Below are 22,087 nucleotides of genomic sequence, written 5' to 3' on the forward strand. Positions count from 1 at the left end.
CTCAGTTTTGTCATCTGTAAGATGAGGGGGTTAGATGTGTGGCCTCTAAGGACCTGTCTAGTCCTAAATCTATGATTTTGAAGCTGGAAGGGTGCTTCAGTTTTATAGAGGAGGCCTGGAGCCTAGCACAGTCTGCGGCATAAAGCAGGTGTTTCATAAACACCGGGTGATTAAAAGTGATTAAATTATGATTAAAAGTTATTGAAATGGATTAAGAGTAGGTTTAATTATAGGAGGAATAGTAAGAGTAAGAGTGTTTGGGGTCAGAAGTACTTGGCTGCAGTCCAGTGTCTTCTGACCCCGAGACCTTGGGTAAGTCCCTCTTCCGTGGTGAGCAGCTCCTTTCTTCATCCCTAAGGTGAGAAGCTTGGGCAGGGGCTCTCCAAGGTGCTGGCCATGTAACTATGTCTGCATTCCAACCTGGGAGCTCACTCCCTGCTCTGGCTCTTCTCTCCCCCACCCTCCAGCCACCCTGAGGTCCTCCAGGGACACTGGAGGGCAGTGCTTCAGGCTGGGAGGGGAAGCTCAGGGTGGAATTAGCCACAGGAGTGAACGTGCAGTCACTGCTTCCTCAGCAGGAGTGACTTTGATTCAGAGGAGCTGGTGTCTGACATGGCAAAAAGGAGGGAAAGGGAGCAGAGTCACGAGAGCCTGGACCCTGGGCCCCCCTCCCCCCAGGGGCTCCCTCCAAGCTGTCTGGCTTGCCTCTTCCCAGGGCCTTGCTGGGAATGGGACTGATGATCCCCCCCCCCCACCTTGGACTATGGGCCAAATGCCAAGGTGGGAGCATGGGATTTTTATTATGACTTTGTGGAGAGTGTAATTTTGCAGCTTTGGGGCAGGGATGGTGGATTTCAAGGATCAGAGAGGAGGTAGAGGAAGGAATGAATTAAGCGAGCTTTTCTTGCAGGAGGGGTATCCTGGCACTTTCAAGGAGCACCATTTACTAGTTTTTGGGTGAAGTGGGAGGTGGTACAATATTGAAGAGCCTGGTTCCTCAGCCCTCTGGCTCTCCCTGCAGTCAGGGAGGGGGCTGAGGGAGATGCATGGGGGCTCAGGCTACATTTGAGCATTGGGAATGGGCACTGAGGGTCTCGGATGGGGATTGAGGATCAGAGATGTGGCTGAGGTCCAATGGTGGGATCTGAGTGCTGGTGATGGGAAGACTGAGGGTCAGGGGTGGGGGCTTCTGAATTCATCCCACCCTCAGCCCCAAAAGCCCTAGCCCTGCTGCCTATGGGCTCAGAGTGGGCATCCCAAGAAGACAGGTCTGACCTTTCCCTCTCTAGGCTGCTATCTCTCCTCTCTCCTTTCCTTCAGCATCTGGCTTCTTCATGCCCAGCAAGAAATTGTGTGGGACAGAGTCGCCTCTGTGGTGAGATTTAAACTGAAGTGACAGATGGTCTAAGTGGATCTCTCTCTTTTTATGTTATTGTCTGCTCAGGGCAGTTAGCACCCAGAGGGACTCAAGGGCAGTCACTGCCTCAAGGGAGTCCCGGGTATCAGAGGTAGACAACCCCTGCCCTCAGGGGGCTTCAGGCCACTAATGCAGTCCCGGCTTTGAGGATCCCCTGGTTCTTGAGGATGATAATCCCTGTGCTCAGGGGGCTCCAGGGCTGATAGCAGGCACAGTTCCTGTTCTCAATCACACACACTGCATACTCACACACCCACTCCCACACCCACACACATACTCACACACATTCACCCACCCACACTCACACACACATACACACACACACTCACACATATACACACACACATACACACAACTGGGAGGCAACCAGATGGTGCAGTAGAGGGCTCTCATTCCCATGGCCCCTAATGTCAGGGGGCTTTTGGTCTTTTATGGAGGTTAGATAGACATTTAATAACATTGGATGTTCATCAGAGAGGTGCAAATTAAGTAATAAATGAAGTGTGAGGAGAAAAGTCCTCTCTGGCTGGTAGAATCAAGGTAAACTCCATGTTAGTTGGGCTTGAAAGGATGGGTCTGATTTTAATAGTCACAATGGGAGGGAGAAGGTGTTCCAGGCATGGGAAACAGCCTGAGCAATGGCAGGGAGATGGGAAATTCCAGGGCAGAGTTGAAGAAAGGAGACTCTTCTTGAGTCCAATTTACCCACATGAATCAGTCACTTAGTAAGCAAGCATTTATTAAGTGCCTGTTATGCATGGATGTGCAGGGTCCTGGGCTTGGTGCTGGGCATAGAGGTATATTATACATGATCGCACACACAACGCTAGCAAAATTTGAGGCCAAGGGGGCAATATTTGAGTGAATTTGATGAGAATGAAAAGGATGAGACTCTCCATACAGCTTTGAGCTTAGTGTTCTAGTTTTTTCTTCTCTGCTGATCCCTTCCTAGATCCCCAGGCCAGGGCAGAGCTAACAGGCTTGTGAATTAGCTTGGAGCTTTTTTCACAGTTTAAGAGACAGCAGCAGAAAGGCAGAAGACCCTCACACCTCTTGATGGATTTCTCCATCGTGTGTGTATGTGTGTGTGTGTGTGTGTTTGTTCGAGTGCAAGCCTGTACGTGTTCAGGCATGTGTGTGTCCACATGTCTATGTGGGTGACTGTCACTGCCCCAACCTTTAGTCTCCTCACGTCTAGCTTGATCTGGCTGGACTGGCCGATAAATCCCTCCTTGCCATTCCGGGTCCACGTTGTTTGTGCAAGAGCTGACACTTGCATGATGTGTTATAATTGCAAAGAACTTCATGTTTTCCTCAGCTTCTAGTTCTTTGCACACTGCTGGTGCTTAATACATGTTTATTGAGTTAATGAATTAATAAGCTTTCCTGCTCCCAACAGTCGGAGCCAAGGCCACTTATGTATGGCTGCCACATGGGGGCAGCAAATCCCCCTCCTCACAATTCACTTCTTCCCTCCCTCCTCCGTTGGTCACTGGGTTGGAAAGCCCTTTTATGTGATGGCCTTCCTCCACATCTCATCTACTACAGAGGAGACAGGCAGGGATTCTTAACCTAGGCGCCAGAAAATCTGTAAAAAATTAGTATAGCTGTACTTAAATATAATTGATTTCCTTTGTAATCCTATGTATTTTATGCACTTAACCCATTCTTCTGTAAAGGGGCCATGGGCTTCTGCAGCCTGCCCAAGGGGTCCAGGATATGAAAATGATTAAGGACCTAAGGTATCTAGTTATTCCCCTTGGGAAGCTAGGTGGTGCGGTGGATAGAGTACCGGCCCTAGAGTCAGGAAGACCTGAGTTCAAATTTGACTTTAGACACTTACTAGCTGTGTCACCCTGGACAAGTCACTTAACCCTGTTTGCCTTAGTTCCTCATTTGTAAAATGAGCTTGAGAAGGAAATGGCAAGCCACTCCAGTGTCTCTGCCAAGAAAACTCAAATGGAATCATGAAGGGTTGGACATGACTGAAAAATGACCAAACACAAGAAGTTACTCCCTTCCAACATTAAGCCCCTGTGAGAAGTTTTGTTTCCTCCCTGGTGCTGCCAGAGGACAGAGGGCTAGAACTATCAATTAATTCTGGAAAGTTTTATTCTGGAAAAAAATTCTGAACATTCCAGCGTTGTTCTCTGGAGAGCCCTCTAGAACATGTTTGGGGCTGTCTGGCCTTTGTTCTGGGAATGGGAGATCTCAGGGTAAGGGAAGAGCCCAGGACTGGGTGGAAGGAGACTTGGGTCCTCATCCTACCGAAGCTCCATCACTAACTCAGGCAAGTCAAGCCAATAAGTACTTATTAAGCGCCTACTATGTGCCAGACACTGTGCTAAGTGCTGGGGTTACAAAGAAAGGCAAAAGACAGTCCGCACCTTCAAGGACCAGTCTGATGGGCAAGTCATTGGCCATTTCCTTCATCTGTCAAATGGGAATTCCAGAACCATTTGGAATTTCCTGTTCTGCATCCCCAACAAGTAATCCCACTTCCTCTTAGAAACCTTCAGTGCTGGAGAACCCACTGCCCCAGGAAGCAGTCTGTTCCACTTCTGAATAGCTCTCATTAAAAAAAAAAAAATTGTTTAGTATTTTATTTTTCCCCACTTATGTGTAAAAAACAATTTTAACATTCATTTTTGCAACTTAGAGTTCCAAATTCTGTCCCCTCCTCTTGCCCTAATCCAACCACCCAACATTTACAAGGCAAGCAATTCAATACACATGTGTAGTGGTGCAGAACATTCCCATATCAGTCAAGATGGGAATGAAAACATAGACCAAGACAAAAACAAAACAAAGCTCAAGAAATGTTAAGACAGAAAAAAAATTGCTTCAATCTATATTCAGACAGCATCAGTTCCTTGATAGAGGATAGATACTAGCTCCCATTTTTAAGAAGTTTTTTCTTAGATGTAGCAGAAATCTGGAAAAAAAAAAAAAGAAAGAAATCTGCCACTTCTGCCGTCTTCTCCTGGCCCTGCCTTCGGGGGCTGAGGAGAAGAAGTACATGTAACAGCCCTCTGGATACTTGAAGCAGCCCATTGTATCAGTCACTCAGGGGGCATTTATTAAATGCTTACTGTGTGCCAGGCACCGCTAAGCATTGGGGATATAAAGAACCCCTCCCTAAAACAACCACCTTCCTTGCTCTCAGGGAGGGTTGGTGTTTGTTCTGTCTTGGAAGAGGACCATGGCTGATGTCTTGACTTGTTCATGAATTGGATTGAGGCAGGGTTGCACAAAGTCATCAACCTCACACTCTCTCCCAGAGTCATTGGAGTGTGGTGGCAGGAGAAAAGTCCATATGACCTTTGATGGCCCAGGATGCATCGGATGACCTTGGCATCTTCCGTATCAGACCAGCACCCACTTCAGCCGCCTTTATGGCTGCTGGAACCAATTGCTTTCATCCGCCCATTCCATCGAGGGACGTCTTCACCTGCTTGGAGCAGACATGCCCCTAACTCACCGGAGTTTGAGTTAAACCTTGACTAACCTTGAATCTGGTTTAGTCCGTCTGCGGATGGTTTACCAGGGTCCGGCCGATGAGCGCGCTGCAGCTTCTTGAGCCACAGGTGAGCCTTGGGTGCCAGATGGATGCCAGAAGGGGCAGAGCGGCCCTGGAAAGGGCTCAGCAGCCCTCCCACGGGGAGGTGCTAGCCCCCTGAACACCCCATGCTTGATAACGGGGTGACATGGGATAGAGGACCCTCTCCACCCCGCATCCCCTTTGTGTCTCTTCTCCACCTAACACAGCCTCCTTCGGGCACAGGTCAGAGGCTCTTCACCGGGCTGGTCGCGCTCCTCTGGTCACTCTCCACTTAATCAATGTCTGTGCTAAACTGCGGTGCCTCGAACCCAACCCCACAGTCCAATTGTGACCCGACTGAGCGCGGACAGAGTCCGTGGGACTCCGGGATCACAGATGGGAAGTTGGAGGCACCTCGGAGTCCCACGGAGGCCACTCGTCCAGTAGCCCAAAGGGACCAGAATGCGGATTCTCTAAGCCGGGGACACTGCGCGGCAGCGCCTCGGGTGTAGCTTGGTCTCCCCCAGGACACGGAGTGCTTCGGAGGGACTTGTGAGGTCAAGTTCACCCCCATCATCTTAGAGATCGCACAGGCAGGAAGCGGGCAGAGCCCGGCTTGCCTCCGAGGTGTCGTTCACGGAAGCCGCGCCCTCCTCTCCCCGCCCCCCACCCCAGCCTCAGCTTCCCTTCTTGTAAAATGAGAGGGTCGGAGCAGGTGGCTCTGCGCCAGGGCATCCTTTGGCAGCGGCCGCAGTTCGGCCTCCAGCCTGCAGGCGGCGCTGTGGGATCCGCGCCGGCGCGCTCTGGGCCCGTGGCTCCTCTTGGCGACGTTGGCGACGTCGGCAGCGGCGGCGGGGGCGGGGCCTGAAGCGGCGGCGGCGGCGGTGGCTCCGTGTCCCCGCGGCCCGAGCTAGGGAGGTCGGGGCGGAGGCCGGAGAGGCGGCGGGCGGCCATGTGGTTCATGTACGCGCTGAGCTGGCTGTCGCTGCTCATCCAGGTGGCCTTTGTCACCCTGGCCATCGGTGAGCGCCCCTGGGAGCGCCCCCCCCCAGTGGTGGTGTGGTGACCCCCCCCCGAGAGAGGCCCCCCCCGTGGTGGTGTAGGGATCCTCTGGGAGAGCCCCCCCGTGGTGGTGTAGGGACCCCCCACCAGAGAGGGACCCCCCCCCGTGGTGGTGTGGTGACCCCCCCCCCCGAGAGAGATCCCCGCCCCCCGTGGTGGTGTAGGGACCCCCCCCCCCACCAGAGAGGGACCCCCCCCCCCCGAGAGAGACCCCGCCCCCGTGGTGGTGTGGTGACCCCCCCCCCCCCCGAGAGAGACCCCGCCCCCCGTGGTGGTGTAGGGACCCTCTGGGAGAGCCCCCCAGTGGTGGTGCGTGGAACCCCTAGGGAGAGACCGGGAGAGTCTCCCCCCCCGGGGGACCCTCAGAGCGGGAGCCCCCCCAGTGGGTAGTATGGGGACCCCCTGGGAAAGCCCCCCCAGTGGTGGTGCGGGGACCCCCTGGGGAGAGATCCAGACCGTGAGACCCCCGGGGGACCCTCATAGCGGGAGCCCCCCCAGTGGGTAGTATGGGATCCCCCTGGGAAAGCCCCCCTAGTGGTGATGCGGGGACCCCCTGGGGAGAGACCCAGACCGCAAGACCCTTGGGGCACTGAGAGGGACTCCTAAAGTACTGTGGGGACGCCCATAGCAAGAGTCCCTCCGTGGTGGTGTGGGGACCCCCCTGGGGAGAGATCCAAAGTGGGAGACCCCCAAGGGACCCTCATAGCGGGAGCCCCCCAGTGGGTAGTGTAGGGATCCCCTGGGAGAGACCCCCCAGTGGTGGTGTGAGGATCCCCTAGGGAGATCCTCAGACCGTGAGACCCCCGGGACACTGAGGGGGACCCTCATAGTAAGAGCCCCCCCACTGGTGGTGTGGGGACGCCTTAGGGAGAGCTCCAGACTGAGAGACCCCCAGTGTTATGGAGATCCTGGAGACTCGGTATGCTTCCAGGACCGAGACTTTGGGGAACCCCCAGTGTGCTGCGTGGGGGGGGGGATCCCCATAGTGAGAGACACCCCCAGCGTACTGTGGGAAGCACAGGAAGACCCCAGACCAGGGGACCTCCCCTCCCCCTTAGGATCCTGGGAGCCTATCTCCCCAGTGCCCTTCCCCCATTTCTATGGCCTCCAGCCCCCAGAGTGGTCAGAGCCCCTTCCAGTACGCCAGGGCGCCCCCGCCCCAGCCCTCCGTGGGGAGAGCCCCCCCTCCCCGTGCACAGCGGGACCCCCTCCAGGATGCCCTGCCTCTTCCTCCCAGCCTGGATCCCGGAGACCCTCCCCCTCTTCCTTCTCCCTCCCTCCTCTTCCCTTTCTCCCCCCTTCCTCTCCTCCTCTCCTTTTCTCCCTCCCTCCTCCTTCCTCTTCCTCTCTTCTTCTCCTTCCTTCTCTTGTTCCCTCCCCTTCTCCACCTTCCTTTCTCCTCTCTGCCTCCCTCTCCCCTCCTCCCTCCTCTTCATCCCATCCCTTCCCCTTCCCCCTCCTTCCCCCTCTCTTCCCCCTCCCCCCTTCCCCCTCCTTTCCCCTCCTTCCCCCTTTTTCCCCCACCCCGATCTGGGGTCCTGACCCTACCCCTCCTCCTAGGTGGGACTCTCCCCTCCTATAGTAGAAGTCTCAGGCTCCCCTCACATACCGAGGTTTACCACCTTTCTAATAGCACCAGGCCCTGCCTGACCCTGGGACCCCCCTCCAGGCCTCAGTGTGTACCATGGACCCCTCCCCATTCATACCACACGATCTTCCCACCTGTCTCGGGAGCGCTCTCCCCCATATACTAGAGGACCCCTCCCTCTGCCTCCCTCCCGCTGCCCGGGAGGACCCTCTCTCCCAATGACAGGCTCCCCTCAGTGATCTGGGCAGGGAGGGCCCGGCCCTTCCTCCTCCTAGTCCTCCCTTCCCTTCTTCCGCTGAGTGACTCTGATCCCGGCCGGCCTCAGGACCCCCTCCCCCGGCCTTCTCAGGCCTCTGGGGGTCTGGTTCAAGGCCCTCGGGGACCCTTTCAACTGCACCTCCTCGGAGGAGAAGGGAAGGGTTTGTGAGGATGGAAAAGAGTTTTAAAAAGGACAGATCGAGGGAGTTCTCTCTGGGGGAGAAAACTTGGAGGGTGAGGGGATCTCTTTTGGGGGGGGGAAGAAGAAGGAGGGGGGGCTTTGGCACCAGGAAGGATCCCAGCTGGGGGGGGTTGGGGGAAGAGGATGGGGAGGAGGGAGAGAGGAGGGAGTTGGGAGGAGAGTCCCTGTGAAAGTCCAGGGCAGGTTTCTGCGGCAGAGCCTCTAAAGAAGGGGCCAGGGGAGTCTTCAGGAATTGATGGAAGGACTCCTGAAAAAATGCCAGAGCAAACTTCAGTTCCCCCGACCGGGGTGGGGTGCATGGAAGCATTCCAGGGTAGACTTGGGTGGGAAGAGAAGAAGCCCTAGCTGGGCAGGGTGAGTTCGGGGCCAGGTCCCTGCAGCCCTAGAGAGGCCGGGCAGGAGTCTCCAGGGGGCAGAGAATGTGAGGATGCTGGCGGGCAGTCCTCCAGGTCTGTTCTAGGTGTGGGTGCCCCCAGCTCCCCTTCACTGGTGGGGCTTGTTCACGGACTGGGAATGTATTGTGTATCATGGCACCTCTTTCTGGGGGAGGGGGAAGGTCCGAGCCCCAGAGGTGGGGGCCGGCCTGAGGCTGAGCTTGCTGGGACTGTGGACCTCTGTGTCACATTGGCGAGCTTAAAGAGGCCCATCAGGAGGCTTGGGGCTGGGAGGGCCTGGCTCGGTCCTCCCACACAGCCTTGACCAGATGTGTTGGGGGTCACTCTGTATCAACTGGGGAGATGAGGAGGAAGCACCTCCTGCCTTTGGAGATGGGCCCCTGCTCTGCTGCTGCTGGGCTTAGGGAGTCTCTTGGGGCCCTCGGGAGGGTCAGTGATTGCCCAGGGCATCCCAGCCAGTCTGTGTCAGGTGCTGGACTTGAACCCAAGGCCAGCTCCAGCTCCACTTCACCCAAGGCATGCATGTTGGTCTGGCCTCAGGCCCGTGACTCCATGGGTGTGGGATGTCTCCTTCACTGATGGGTGGTACGAGGGGATGGCCGTGGCTGTGGAAAAGGGGTCTGCTGAGGGGCTTGGTTGACACTTTAGTTTTACTTAATTAGTTTCCCTCGTCCTGCCCTCAGTTCTTTGTTAAAAGTGTTTCCACGTGAGCAGTGGCTTGTGGCAGGAACTATAAGTTCGGAAATGAAAGGGATTAAGAAAAGATGGCAGTAAAATCTTCAGCAAGACCACTCTAGAGCACCGCAAGTTCAGGTGGCTTGTCTGTGGTCATGTACCCAATGTGTGCCGGGCTGGATTTAAACTCAGGTCTCCCTAGTTCCAAGGCGGGCCGTCCATTACCCAGAGGAGTAAATAATCATTATCATTTAGCATCATTCCAGCTTCTTCTTACTCAGGGCCCTTTATTTTCTGAAAAGTCATATGATTGTGCTTCTTCGTGCAGAGCGCTCCAGCCTCCTCTACCCCCATATTTTGAGCAGGTATTTTATAGATCTGGGCATACAGTTGTATGACCAGAAGAAAAGCCTGTCTAAGGTCAGTTTTGAGGAATATGTTGATGAGGGAGTCAATGTTTGTGGGAGAGTGGGAGGCAGGCCCTGGCACCGTGGGGGAATCCTGGCATCAGACTGATGGGCTGACATGGGGGACGTTCACCCTGGACTGAGGGCCGGCTTGGATGGGTCAGACTTTGTGTTGTTGGAGAGAAAGGTCATGGACCCATTGGATTGTTAGGAATTGGGTGGAGCGAGAAGTACTTCCTGAAAGGTGGACCTGTTTCCTGCTGAGGATTTAGGGGACGGTTGGGACAGGAATGGAGGGAGGAGGTGAGGGTGTTCTTGAGTTCACCAGAGGAGGGGGCTCACCTAAGGACTGGTTCTCAGACCCTGGAAAGTCGTTTCTGGGTTGACTCCTTGGCTTTGTGGGAAGAAGGAGGGAAGCCAGTCCTGTGGTGTGACAGTGTGATTGTTGGCGCTGAATTGCGCTGTCTCTGACCTAGGACAAGTCTTTTGCCTCTCAGTAGCTTCATCTAGAGGGGAGGTGTTGAGCTAGGGGCGTTGACCATCACTAGGCTCCCTTCCAGGCCTGTCCACTGTCAGGAATGTCCAAGAGCCTGGGAAGAGCCATTGCCCTCAGACATGCGGGCATTGATCAGGTTCTCCAGAGAAGTTTGGCCTTCAGGGCTGACAGACTAAGGGATCGGATTGTGTAGGAGTGAGGGACCCTGCTAAGGTGGGTGCTTGGGTGAACCAAGAGAGGCCAGCAGGGCCTTGGTCAGCACAGGAGGCTGGAGGCTGGTGACCATCACTCACAGGCACAGGTCAAGATCTCACTGTCATGGGATCCTGTGAAAGGAGTGGGCACACACAGGGCTCCCGGCCAGCCAGCCTAGCTCTCTCCTGCCTCTTCTTTCCAGCGGCCGGACTCTACTACTTGGCTGAGCTGATAGAAGAGTACACAGTGGCCACCAGTCGAATCATCAAATACATGATCTGGGTAAGGGGCCTGCCCTCTCCCGCTCCCCTGGGTCATTTTCCTGGGCCTTCTAGCCAAAGGCCACCCTGTCTGCCCGGGGATGTCGCTTGGTAACTTGCTGGTCTGATAGAGCCTGTGCTCCCAGGTTCAGGGAAGGGAGGGATCTGTGAATGCAGGGGGCTCTGCTCTGCCACGCAGCACCTTGGAAGCTCACTGCCTGCCTGGGGCCTCGGCTTCCTCATCTGTCACATGATTCTAAGGCCCTCTCCAGGGAAGTGTTTAGACCAGGATTGGCTGGTGATGGGGGAGATGGGACCTCCCGGTCTCTCCGGGCCCTTCTCACCCATGCACAAAGAACTGTCAGATTCTAGAGTGAGCGTTGTAGTGTGGAGAGATACAGATCCTTCCTGGGATGCTCTGAGCTTCATCTCCCTGGGCCTTGGTCTCCCCATCTGTAAATTGAAGGGCTGGGCTCAATGGCCACCGAGGCCATCCCTTCCAGCTCTAGAGCTATGGTCCTGTGATCTTACAAAGTTCAGTTCTTCAAATCTGGTCTCAGACACTTGACACACTTACTAGCTGTGTGACGTTGGGCAAGTCACTTAACCCCAATTGCCCTACCTTTCCCTCTCCAAAAAAAAAACAAAAACAAAAAAGAACAAAGTTCAGTTCAGCTCCCCCCAAATCGCCCTTTTGACTAGTTCCCTCCCCTACCCCTAGATCCTTAGTAGAATGGGGGGGGCGGCAGTCTGTCTGCAGACCTACACTGGGAAGTGTGCAGATCGAAGCACACCGAGCCCAGAAGGAGCAGGGCAGGACAGGGCAGGGCAGTGGAGACCAGAGGATTTGCCCGGTCCTGAGGAGGACCCAGCATGGGGGGAGGATAGGGGCAGGGTCTGGAGGAGAGGCGAATCCTGAGCCTCCTGTGTTTGTCTCAGTTTTCCACAGCCGTGCTGGTTGGCCTCTACGTCTTTGAGCGGTTCCCCAGCTTCCTGATTGGCACGGGCCTCTTCACCAACCTTGTCTACTTTGGCCTCCTTCAGACTTTCCCTTTCATCATGCTGACCTCGCCCAACTTCATCCTTTCTTGTGGTGAGTATGGGTGGACCATGGCCTAATGGAAAAGGCCCAGGGGTTGCCCTCCCCTGATTGGCCTGGCTCTTCTATTGGCATTATCTTGGCAGGGCCATAGAGCAAGAGCAGGCCTCACAGTCAGAGAATTCTTAGGCTGATTGGGGCAAGCCCAGCCCTGAGGGAGGGTCAGGCTAAGGAGGAGAAGGGGCACTCTCAACAGAAGTAGAGGGGCAGGAGAGAGATGGTGTAAACACAGATTGGAGTGGACCGAGGGAGGGCTTCCTGGAAGAGGTCAGGAGGATTGTGGCCTGGCCAGCAAGAGACATCAAGGTAGGCCTGAGACCCAGGGCAGCCTGATATGAGGCCCTTCCCTCCCTGCAGAGGGAGGGTGTGTGTGTGTGTGTGTGTGTGTGTGTGCGCGCGCACGCGCGCGCGCTCGAGCCTGTCCACTGAGGCTGCTCGCCTTCCTGCTGTCAGGGGTCTCCATCTGGCCAAGGATCAGGAGCACTATTAGCAGTCACCTCTTCCTATTTTTAACTCTTTTTCAAAAGTGATGTAATTTTTGTTCCATTGAGTTCCGAGTTGTCTCCCCTTCCCTCCCTCTCCACCGTGCTCTAGAGAAGGCCAACATTTGACAGAGATCTGTATGTGGAGCCACCTGGTAGGGCCTTCCACATGTCAGTCCTTTCCCTGGAGGTGGATAGCGTTTTCCAGCATCAGTTGTTCATAGGTGGTTTGAATGATTATTTTATTCAGAATGGCTCAGTCATTCACAGTATTCTTTGAACAATATTGCTGTTACTGCATACGACGTTCTCTTGGTTCTGCTCGTTATTTACAGCGCAGTAGTATTCCACCTATTTTAACCCTTAAGAACAGACACCTTAAAGCATAATTGGCACATGGATAGGCTTTGGGGGCCCTGAGGGGTCCTGGGAAGACCAGTGGAGCGGGGGTCTCTGGTCACTGGCCTTGTTGTTGTCTAGCTTTGTGACTTTGGCCAAATCACTGCTCCCGGGGGTCTCAGTTTCTCTATCTCTAAAAATGGCTAAAAGAATCTCAGCTTGAAAGGGCTCTCTTTTTCTGGTGAGGATGATAGATGTGCAAATGTGAAGCCCTAGGCACATGAGGGTGGTGTTCTCATGGTTATCGCTTAGGCAGCACCTTCCAGGAACTGAAGAGGAGTATCCACCAGAAGGCAGTGGGGAGCCCCACAGTGTGAGCAGCCTGCAGCGATGGATAATAAGGGAACTGAATGTTAGAGAAGGAAAGTGGGCTGGAAATATGAATGAGAGGCAGCCTGAGTGGCCGCCTTGGTGAGAAAGAGGGAGAAAGTGAGGAAGGCCTTCATCGAATCAGGGGCCAGACTTCTTGGAGGGGCCCGGTATAGGCATCCACATCACTGGAGGGCAGTCCTTAATTGAAGAGATCCCAGGTCTGTTGGAGTATTGAATCTTGAGTATGAATTATTGTGGATGGCCCTGGTTCTGACAGGGATTGATTGGGATTTCTTTCCCTAGGAAGTTCCTTTTTCTTCTTCCTGTGGAAGGGTCACCATGGCCAGCCCTTTCTGTCCTAGGGTGGGCATTAGAGGAAGGAGCTGGTCAGTGGCCCATAGACACAACTAGAGCAGCACTCCTGAAATGGCTGTGCCTTGGGTGCGAGGATGCAGGCCCAAAGGGGAATTCAGCTGCTCCCTTTGGAAAGGGTCCATGACCTCCCTCAGACCCTTAGAACCTTCCATGGTATACAGGGAGGGGCTTCCCTCTTTGAATCTCTTGGGAATCGTTGTGATTTTCTGTATCAATCAGGAAACTTGACCTTTGACTCATAGCTAGGGCTGTAAAGCCTTCTCTGCTGAGAGACAGATGAGTGATAGCTTGGAGAGGCTTCCCTTCCCGGCTTGGCTTCTCCGTTCCTGTCCCTAGGAAGGGCATCTTCAGACAACGAGGCTTGATTTGGGGGGATCCTGTTGGGTGAGTTCAAGGATCATCTGTTCCTGTTTCTGCTTTGGCTGTACCAAGGTGGTTTGGGCCCCCAGGACACCAGGAAGGTTGAGTAGACCAGGGCTTCTCCCTCCAGGGATGAGTTTGGGAGCTACCAGGAGGCTGCAACAACCATTTGGTGGCCACAGTCTAGAACTTCAGAGTTTGGGAAGGAGGGTCTGGCTTCCTCTTTTTGGCCCTTTCAAACCTGTTGCAGTGGGAGTGGATCCCTTTTTTGAAGAAAGCAGTTCTCCAAATTGGAAATTCAAATTTCAAATTGAAATTTTGTTGGGAGCTGAGAGGTTTTAGGCCTGCAACATTTATTGGGTTTTTCTAGTCTGTAAACTCATTCTCTTATAAAGACCCCTGAGAGAAGAGAAGAGTATTTACCCCCCAAAATCGACAAGCAGCAAGATTGACAATATATTGGATTTATATAAAACATCTCTGTAGTTGCTGTACCATTTATTATTTAATTTTGCCCCCACAATAGAGATAGAGCATGCTTGATTTTTCCTGTTTTAGAACTGGGAGACAGGCCCAGAAGAGGTGAGCGTCTCATCCACAGGTTCCAATATACGATCATGGAGAGACGGTTGCCCTTGAAATCAAGCAGCCTGGGTTTTCAGTCCTGGCTCTGCCTCTTGTCAGCTGTGTGACTGAGCAAGAACCACCATGTCTTGGAGCCTCTCTCAATTGTTGTGGCCCCTTCAGTCCACTGACCCTGGCAGGGAGGTCAGAATGCCCCCCATGATGTCCAGATTCTCCCTCCCCACAGTCAGTCAGTTAACGTTCTCCACACTATTCAGACCTGGTCTACAGTTTTCCTCTCCTCCCCAGCTCCTGTCCATGTGGTCTCCCAGCCTCCCCTTCAATCCCAGGACCATCTCCTCCACTCCACCTCAGCCATACCCAGAGGCGACCATGCTGGGGCACTCACTGTCACCCACCTTAATCAAAAATGGACCATCCTTCATCTGACCATAGCTTCCTCCTGTTCCATCCCTCCCTGTCCTTGGCCCCTCCTCACATCTCCGTGCCCTCTGCCCTCCCAGCTCCTGTCCATGTGGTCCCCCAGCCTCCCCTTCAATCCCAGGACCACCTTCTCTGCTCCACCTCGGCCGCACCCAGGGGCGACCATGCTGGGGTGCTTTCCCACCTTCCGATCCTCCACCTGACCACAGCCTCCTCCTTTTCCATCCCTCCATGTCCTTGGCCCCTCCTCACATCTCCAGGCCCTCTGCCCTTTGGCATTTTAGGCCATTATCTCTGCTCTGACTTCACTTTTCTCTCCTCCCTATTTTAACCCCATAGTTAACCAAATCAAATCTGCTGAACTTTCCTGCACAAGGCCTCACCCCTGGGGCCTGTTGCTTCTCATCTCTTGCCAAATTCCAGGCTTGAATTCCCCATCCCCATCCCCATCCCCATCCCCATCCCACCCCACCCCACCATCTGAATGGGAATGACAAGGGTCTCTTGTTAACTCCTGTACTGACATAAAGCCTCAAAGCCTGGGTACCCCCGAAAGGCACGCTGTCCGCCTTCACCCGGCCCCTTCCTGCAGCTGGGCAGCCTATGGCCTATCTTCCTCACAGATGCTTGTCCACTCTTGCCCCTGAACCTCCCCCTCCTCCCCTCCTGTCTCTTACTTTACTGAAGAAATGGAGGGCCGTGTCCTAGGAGCCCCCTCTTCTCCCAACCCCATGATCCTGCCCATTCTCTTTAGCATAACCAGCCCTGCTCCTCCTCTAGTCTTCTCCAGCCGCTCCCCCCTTGATCTTCAATCTTCAGCCCCTCCCTGTTGCTCATAAACACCCTCCCTGAGCCTGGCTCCATCTCTGCCCACTTCAGCTCCTGCTGCTCCTCCCTCCCTCTCTTCCCAACCCCCTGAGCCTCTTCACTCTCTCCAAAGCTCCCAAGGAGCACTTCATTTCTGGGCCTTAGGGGCAATTCTTGAACTCACCACCATTTGGCGCTGGTGACCCTTTTCTCCTGGAGACTCCTTCTGGTGTTCTGTGACACTCCTCTCTCTGTGGAGCCACTTCCCAGGCTCCTTTTCTGTTTTATTTTACATCCCATGCCCACTGTGGCTGGAGGTCTTCCCATCTACACACGCTTGGGGACTTCACTAGCTCTAGGTTCAGTTCATCAGTTTGTGGGTTCTCTGTGTGTGTGTGTGTATCTATGTATGTGTGTGTATATGGGTGTGTATATATGTGAGTGTGTATGTGTGGGTGGGTGTGGGTTTGTGTGGCCATTCTCACTTGAGCTTCAGTCTCATATCAGTGTCACAGACTGCCTGTTGGACATTTCAGACTGCATGTCCTGGAGGCATCTCAATTTCAACAGAACTCACCATTCCTCCTCCCTGCAAACCCAACAGAACCCTGCCGCTTTTCCAGACTCTGCTGTTTCTGGCACAGGTGCTGCCCTTTTCTGCTGCTGTTCCTGGTTCCTATACTTGTGTCTTTCCTTAGGATGTAAGATCCTGGGGAGTAGGGCTGGTTTTATTCTTCATATTTGTACCCCAGAGCATGGCCTGTAGTAGGTGCCTAATAAATGCTTGTTGATTTTGGCTCGGTTTCCTTCTCTGAACCAAGCATAAGCATACCTGTGCCTTCAGCCTTCATCGGCATCATGGGATTCTGAGCTGGGAGGGACCAGCTCTCAGAGATCTAGTTCAGATGGTGCTTCATAGATAAAGAGAACATCTGGTACTGTTTGTTATGCAGAATCCTCCCCTCTGAATTTACCTCTCTGGGCCTGGGTTGGACTAGATGGCCTCTGAGGCCCCTTCCACCTTCAGGGCGGTGATCCTGTCAGATGGAGTCCTGGGAGCTGGCCTGCATGTCTGGGCAGGGACTCCTGCCCCTTCAGCTGGAGCTTCTGCTCTCATTGTAATTCGGCAAAGATCACTGCCTGCCCTGGATGAGCTGCAGCGGGAGTAGGGCAGGGCTGGGGCAGCGACCCGGAGGCAGCTCTGCACGAACCTTCCTTCTGAATAACTGACCTCATTCTCTCTCCCTCTGCTCCTCTTCTGTTGGCAGTGTTGGTGGTGGTCAATCACTACTTAGCGTTCCAGTATTTTGCAGAGGAATATTACCCCTTCTCAGAGGTAAGAGGCACTGTAGGACGTTTGGGGCGGGGGGCACGGACACCTCCGGTGTCCAGGCACTGTGCTAGTGCTTTACAACTTTATTTGATCCCTACCAGAACCTTGCAAGTAAGAGCTATTATCCCCAATTTATGGATGAGGAAAATGAGGTAGCTAGAAGTTAAGGGTGACCTCTTCAGGATCACAAAAGTTGTGAGAGTCCGAGGTGGGATTTGAACTCAGGTCTTCCTGACTCCAGGCCCTGCACCACCTGGTACCTGGGTGACGAGAGCACAGTGGTTGGTGTTTCCTGAATCTTGTGAGTTGTCTCAGATCTTCTCCTGGGCTCTCTGGCCCATTCTCCCTCCACTTTTCTCTGGTCCTGGCTTGCTGGGGTCCCTGAGGATTGGTCTGGGGAGGTCTTGTGCTCTTCCTGAGTGTTCTCAGCCTGGGTGGGTCAAAAACCCCTGCCCTAAATGCCCCTGCTCCCACCCCACACCGAGAATCTTCTTCAGTCATTTCTCCAGATCCTTCCTTTCTCTCCTTCTGTTTCCAGCCTGTGTTTGCTCTTTGGGGCAGAAATCACCCATAGTTGCTTTTTTTTTTGTTTTTCAAATTTAAAACATTTTTTTCAGTTCCAAATTGTCTCCCTCCCCCACCCATCAAGAAGGCAAGAATCTGATCCACGGTTACTTCTTGATGGTGAAGGATAGCTTCTAGAGTTGGGACCCATCACTCTGGGGCTCTGGGAGGGGGCCAGCATGGGGTGTTTTCCCCAAATGCCTCCTTCTTTCATGCCTGGGTAAGACCCAGCAATCTCACTGCCTTCAGTTTCTGTTCCTTCAGACCAGACAGGACTTAGCTTTTGATAGGGTTTGTTTGTCCTGGTTTCTTAGAGCTGAAACATTCTTACACACAGCTCTGTCAGATGCCAGTTTGGGCATACTCAGGGATGGTGCAGATACAGTGTGGCCTTAAAGCCTTCTGTGGTGAGGTGCTTCTGGTTGTTGGGGTTTTAAGTAATATGATTTTTCCCCAGGAGCCACACAGCAACCTCCTTTTTATATTGTAAGTGGAGAATTTTTATCCCGTATTTAATGTTTGTAAGCTGAGTCACCTTTGTTGCCCTGCCACCAATCATTCGTTATTCACTGGAAACCTATTGATGGAGGGAGTTCTGATGCCACAAACCCTCCAAGCAGACCAGGTTATACAGTACCTTGTGTGAAATGTGCTTTGTCTGTGGCTGAGAGACAAGAGGCTGAGTCCTTGAACTCTGACCCTGTGGTCCTAACGTTGACCGTTGTTCTTGACTTGAAGCTTCGATATTTTACTTTATTTTTTAAAGAGGATGAAGAGGAAGGAGCTAGAATACTTTGGGGCTTTGGGGGAAAATCACTAATTTAATATAAGTATAAAATCCATTACAAATGACTTACAGAAATATATTTTAAAAAATTGTATCAATACCTTACTTTTCACAGCACCTGTTTCCTAGTATGTCCCACCTCTCCCCCTTCCATCTTGTCATCCTTTATAACAAAGAATGTTTTAAAAAGGAAAAAAACCAGGTCAGCAAAACCAACGTCCAACATAATATGCAGTGTTCCCCACCAATACAAAGAAGGTAGAGGTGCATTTTCAGATCTCTTCCTCAGGGCCGGGCTTGGTCACTAGAAGCAGCCAGCTGGCACAGCGTATAGAGTACAGGTCTCGAGTGTCAGTCCTAAGTTTGTGGCCCTGGGCAAGCCACCTGACTCTTCTCAGCCTCCATTTCCCCATCTGTAAAATGGGCATCATCATAGCACTTCCCTCCTGGGGTTGTTGGTACCATTGGAGATAATCTATGCTCATCCCTGCTTGATATGATGAGAAGGAGGAGGAGGAGATGAGAAGGATGTTTAACACTGAGACAGCATTTTCTCTGGGTACTGGGCTTGCTGTTAGACTGTATGCGACTCGTTTCATTGGTTTTTCTTTCCGTTTCCATGATGGTCACCTTTGTGACACCTTTATTCTCCTGGTTCTGCTGACTTGACTTCACATCTGTTCCTGTGAGCTCTTGCATGCATCTCTATATGTTTGTGGCTTCTTACAGCAAAAGTCTTTTTCATTGCATTCACACTCCCCATGCCATGGGCATCTTCTTTGTTTCCAGCTCTTTGCTAGCTCAGAGGGCTACAACTATTTGGTCATACGTAGAGCCTTTCTGCTTTGCATACCCAGCATTGGATGCTCATTTTAATCCCTTTCTTAACAGAGTTCCCAGCTGCTCTCCAAGATGGTTGGACCAGAGAACATAATTATTAATATTAATTCAAAGGTGCAACATTCAGATGTTCCTGTAAATAGGACATGAGTAGGTGAGCTCTCCTAGGCCCGCTTGCTCCAAGGCTATTCAGGCCTCTGGGCTCCAAAGTACCAAGGAGGGAGGAACAAGACCAACAGACACAGAGGGAATGAGTACCAATGACAAGGTGACTCCTGCTTCCTGCTCTGGTTGGCCTGGGAGAGACAGGTCAGAGGGCTTAAGGCTGAGCAGTAATGGTAAAGGTGAAGGTAACCTTCCTTAAGGCTTCCCTGTTTTAGCCTAGTTTTCTGCTCTTCCCTGCTTTCCTTTGCTATCCAAATTGTCCTGTGGATTTTCTTCAGCTTCTTTGAGTGTCCCTGTTGTCTCTGCTCCTCCCACATGGCAAGCCAGGGTCTTGATACTGAGCGTCCTCCCTACTCAGTGTGTCTTGTTGACAGGTTCTGGCGTATTTCACATTCTGCCTCTGGTTAATCCCGTTTGCATTCTTTGTGTCACTGTCTGCTGGGGAGAATGTCCTGCCCTCCACCGTACAGCCTGGAGGTGAGAAAGGGCCTGAGAGCGGGGGGAAAAGGGAGTGGTGTGTGTGTGTGTGTGTGTGTGTGTGTGTGTGTGTGTGTGTGTGAGTGCGTGTATGTGCGTGTGCGTGTGCGAGCGTGCGTGTGTGCGCATGTGTGCATGTGCACACACTGACCTGGGTGGGAGTGAGTAGACAGCTTCTGGTGTGGCTACAGGAGACAGAGTACCTGCCCTTGGGGAGCCCCTTGTCAAATGAGGGGGTGGGGAATGTTTCTACCCTTGGGAGCCCCAGTTCTGATGGAACAGCCATAGCTCCTACCCTCTGGGGTTCTCTGGTCTGGCCCCCAATCTACTGGCAGAGTGGACCTTGTCCGCTTATTGTAGTCCTTATTCTAGTCTCTTGGGGAAAGAGACGCCTGGCTAAGCATAGGACCCAGGCCTGGGAATGTTCCCCTAATCCTGGCTTGTACCTCCACAGATGACGTGGTCTCCAACTACTTCACCAAAGGCAAACGAGGGAAACGTTCTGGAATCCTGGTTGTCTTCTCCTTCATCAAAGAGGCCATCTTGCCCAGCCGTCAGAAGATTTACTGACCACTTGGGGAGGGGGCCCAGGGGTGAGGAGGGAGCCGGGGCAGTGAGCCTGGAATTGGATCTTCCTACATGGTGGACGTCTGTGGGGGACTCTACCCCCACCCTGGCCCTCTCCCCCATATCCCCACACCCCCGAGGGGTCTTGGTTAGGACCAGATAAAGCTGAAGGCCCTGTGAGGCGACCTGGACACTGCTTCCTGAGGAGTCCAGAGCTAGGTGTCTAGGGAGGGCTGCCCACCTTTGGACTTTGGGCAGCCTTCAAGCCAGGAGGCTGAAAATTGCCCCTCATTCCTTCCTCCTGAGACCTGTAATGGGGATGTTGGGCTAAGTTCCCTTTCCAGTCCATCCCAAAGTACTGGGCTCTGCTCTGGGGAAGGCAGAGAGAGATGGGCTTCTCTCTATAGAGGACCCTGAGGGTGGAGCCATGACTTGGTGCATTTCCAAAGGAAATAGCTTTTTGGTGTTGAATTGAGCTGTGATTTCTGTCAAAGTACAAATACCCATTTGAATAAAGCTTCTAGGGGGCATTTTTCCTTAATGCCCTGAAAACTCCTTTTCCGTTCTTTGCTCCGTTTGTTCTCTGACAGGCTCCCGGCCCAGGCCTCTTTTCTTCCAGGGCAGTTCTGATCTTTGCCCTCCCAGAAGGTCCCCCTCACCAAACCCAGGAGCCCTGGCCCTTCAGATGTCACCTGTTCATCAGGAGGAGCAGAAATGTAGGAGTCCTAGCCAGCTTATGGGCCTCTTGGGAGAGTCTGAGGGTGGTGAGGGAGATGGAGATTTGAACTGAAATCTGGGTTAAAAACATTCTACAGCCATCTCTTTGGAAGTCTTCCTGAGGGGAATGGGTTCATTCTGTCTCTTCACAAAGTGTGAGGAGAAACTGAAAGGTGGCTTGGAGAGATGTGCCAGAAGCAAACAGAGCAGAAACTTCTCCTGGGGGGGGGGGCAGCATTTTGAGTGGAGACAACACCTGCTTCTTTGGGGGGGGGGAATGACTCACCCACTGACCCAATGCCTTTGATTTCTGGGTGACTGTGCTTTGGGTGAGGGAGCAGCCTTGTGGCTGGCTTGGCTCTGCCCAGGACTAGGCCACAATTGATTTGAGCCAGGCAAGGTGAGTGGGGACAAAAGTCCTAAGAGCTTTTGCAGACCTTGTGGCTGAACTGATGGCACACCTCAAGACAGTTGAGGGGCAGGTTGGGGAATCCCTAGGTGTGCTTTTGCCCATCACATCGCCTGAAATTCCCTCAGAACAATATTATTTAAGTAATAATCTTTGGGACTTTTCTAAAATGCTCATCCTTGGGGAGATGTGCCATATTAAGTTCCTAGTACATCATCGTGAAGGAGTTTGCCAGATGCTTTTTTTGTGTGCCAGTAGGTACCTCAGAGGGCCTATGGGAAGGGGAGGCTGCAATAGATGTGCCCAGGGCTGGTCCTGACTCTACAGAGGAATATCCTGGGACCTCAGAGGGCCTGTGGGAAGGGGAGGCTGCAATAGATGTGCCCAGGGCTGGTCCTGACTCTACAGATGAATGTCCTGGGACCTCAGAGGCCATCTAGCCCAGTTAGTACTTGAGCAGGAATTCTGCCTGGACCAAGAGTGGAGGGGTTAACTCTATGCCCTAGAGTTCCCACGCAAGGCTCTATTATCAGTCAAGATGGACTCCAGTGAGGATAGTCTTGGTTCAGTTCAGAGTGACAGCTTGGGCTGGAGTTGAGTCACAGGTGATCAGTGGAGACCCTAGAGATTGTCTTCCTCAGACCCTTTGTAGAGAGGAGATAGCTCCCAGGCAATGGAACTTGCCCATGTCACACTCACCCCGTTCTGAGCCATACCCAGTACTAGAGTCAGCAACTGACTTGGCAGACAGACTACAGATCTTCAGAGATACAAATGGAGGCCTGACAAGCACCAGGGAAGAGGGCTTTTCATCCAGGAGGGATTCTTGAAGAGGAATCCTATCTCCAAGAACAAATGCCTTCAAACCCTTGAGGGGTGGGGACAGGACA

General features: G+C 53.0%; 1 protein-coding gene across 1 annotated transcript; it reads left to right on the forward strand.

The window, feature by feature from the left end:
* The first annotated feature begins 5,802 nt into the window (after nt 1–5,802).
* TEX261 (testis expressed 261) lies at nt 5,803–20,627 on the forward strand. The gene is made up of 6 exons (XM_036752752.1): nt 5,803–5,980; nt 10,439–10,518; nt 11,436–11,589; nt 16,607–16,674; nt 19,402–19,504; nt 19,959–20,627. The coding sequence occupies exons 1-6, from the start codon at nt 5,911–5,913 to the stop codon at nt 20,072–20,074; spliced, it is 591 nt and encodes a 196-aa protein (XP_036608647.1). The 5' UTR covers nt 5,803–5,910; the 3' UTR covers nt 20,075–20,627.
* The last annotated feature ends 1,460 nt before the right edge of the window (nt 20,628–22,087 follow it).

This window comes from Trichosurus vulpecula, chromosome 3, assembly GCF_011100635.1.
Source record: "Trichosurus vulpecula isolate mTriVul1 chromosome 3, mTriVul1.pri, whole genome shotgun sequence".
Lineage (NCBI taxonomy): Eukaryota > Metazoa > Chordata > Mammalia > Diprotodontia > Phalangeridae > Trichosurus > Trichosurus vulpecula.

Bases quoted from the DNA above. Each gene is read 5' to 3' on its own strand.
- TEX261 (XM_036752752.1), top strand. From the start codon at position 5,911: ATGTGGTTCATGTACGCGCTGAGCTGGCTGTCGCTGCTCATCCAGGTG. The intron at 5,981-10,438 runs GTGAGCGCCCCT...TCTTCTTTCCAG, and splicing joins CTTTGTCACCCTGGCCATCG to CGGCCGGACTCTACTACTTG. The intron at 11,590-16,606 runs GTGAGTATGGGT...TTCTGTTGGCAG, and splicing joins CAACTTCATCCTTTCTTGTG to TGTTGGTGGTGGTCAATCAC.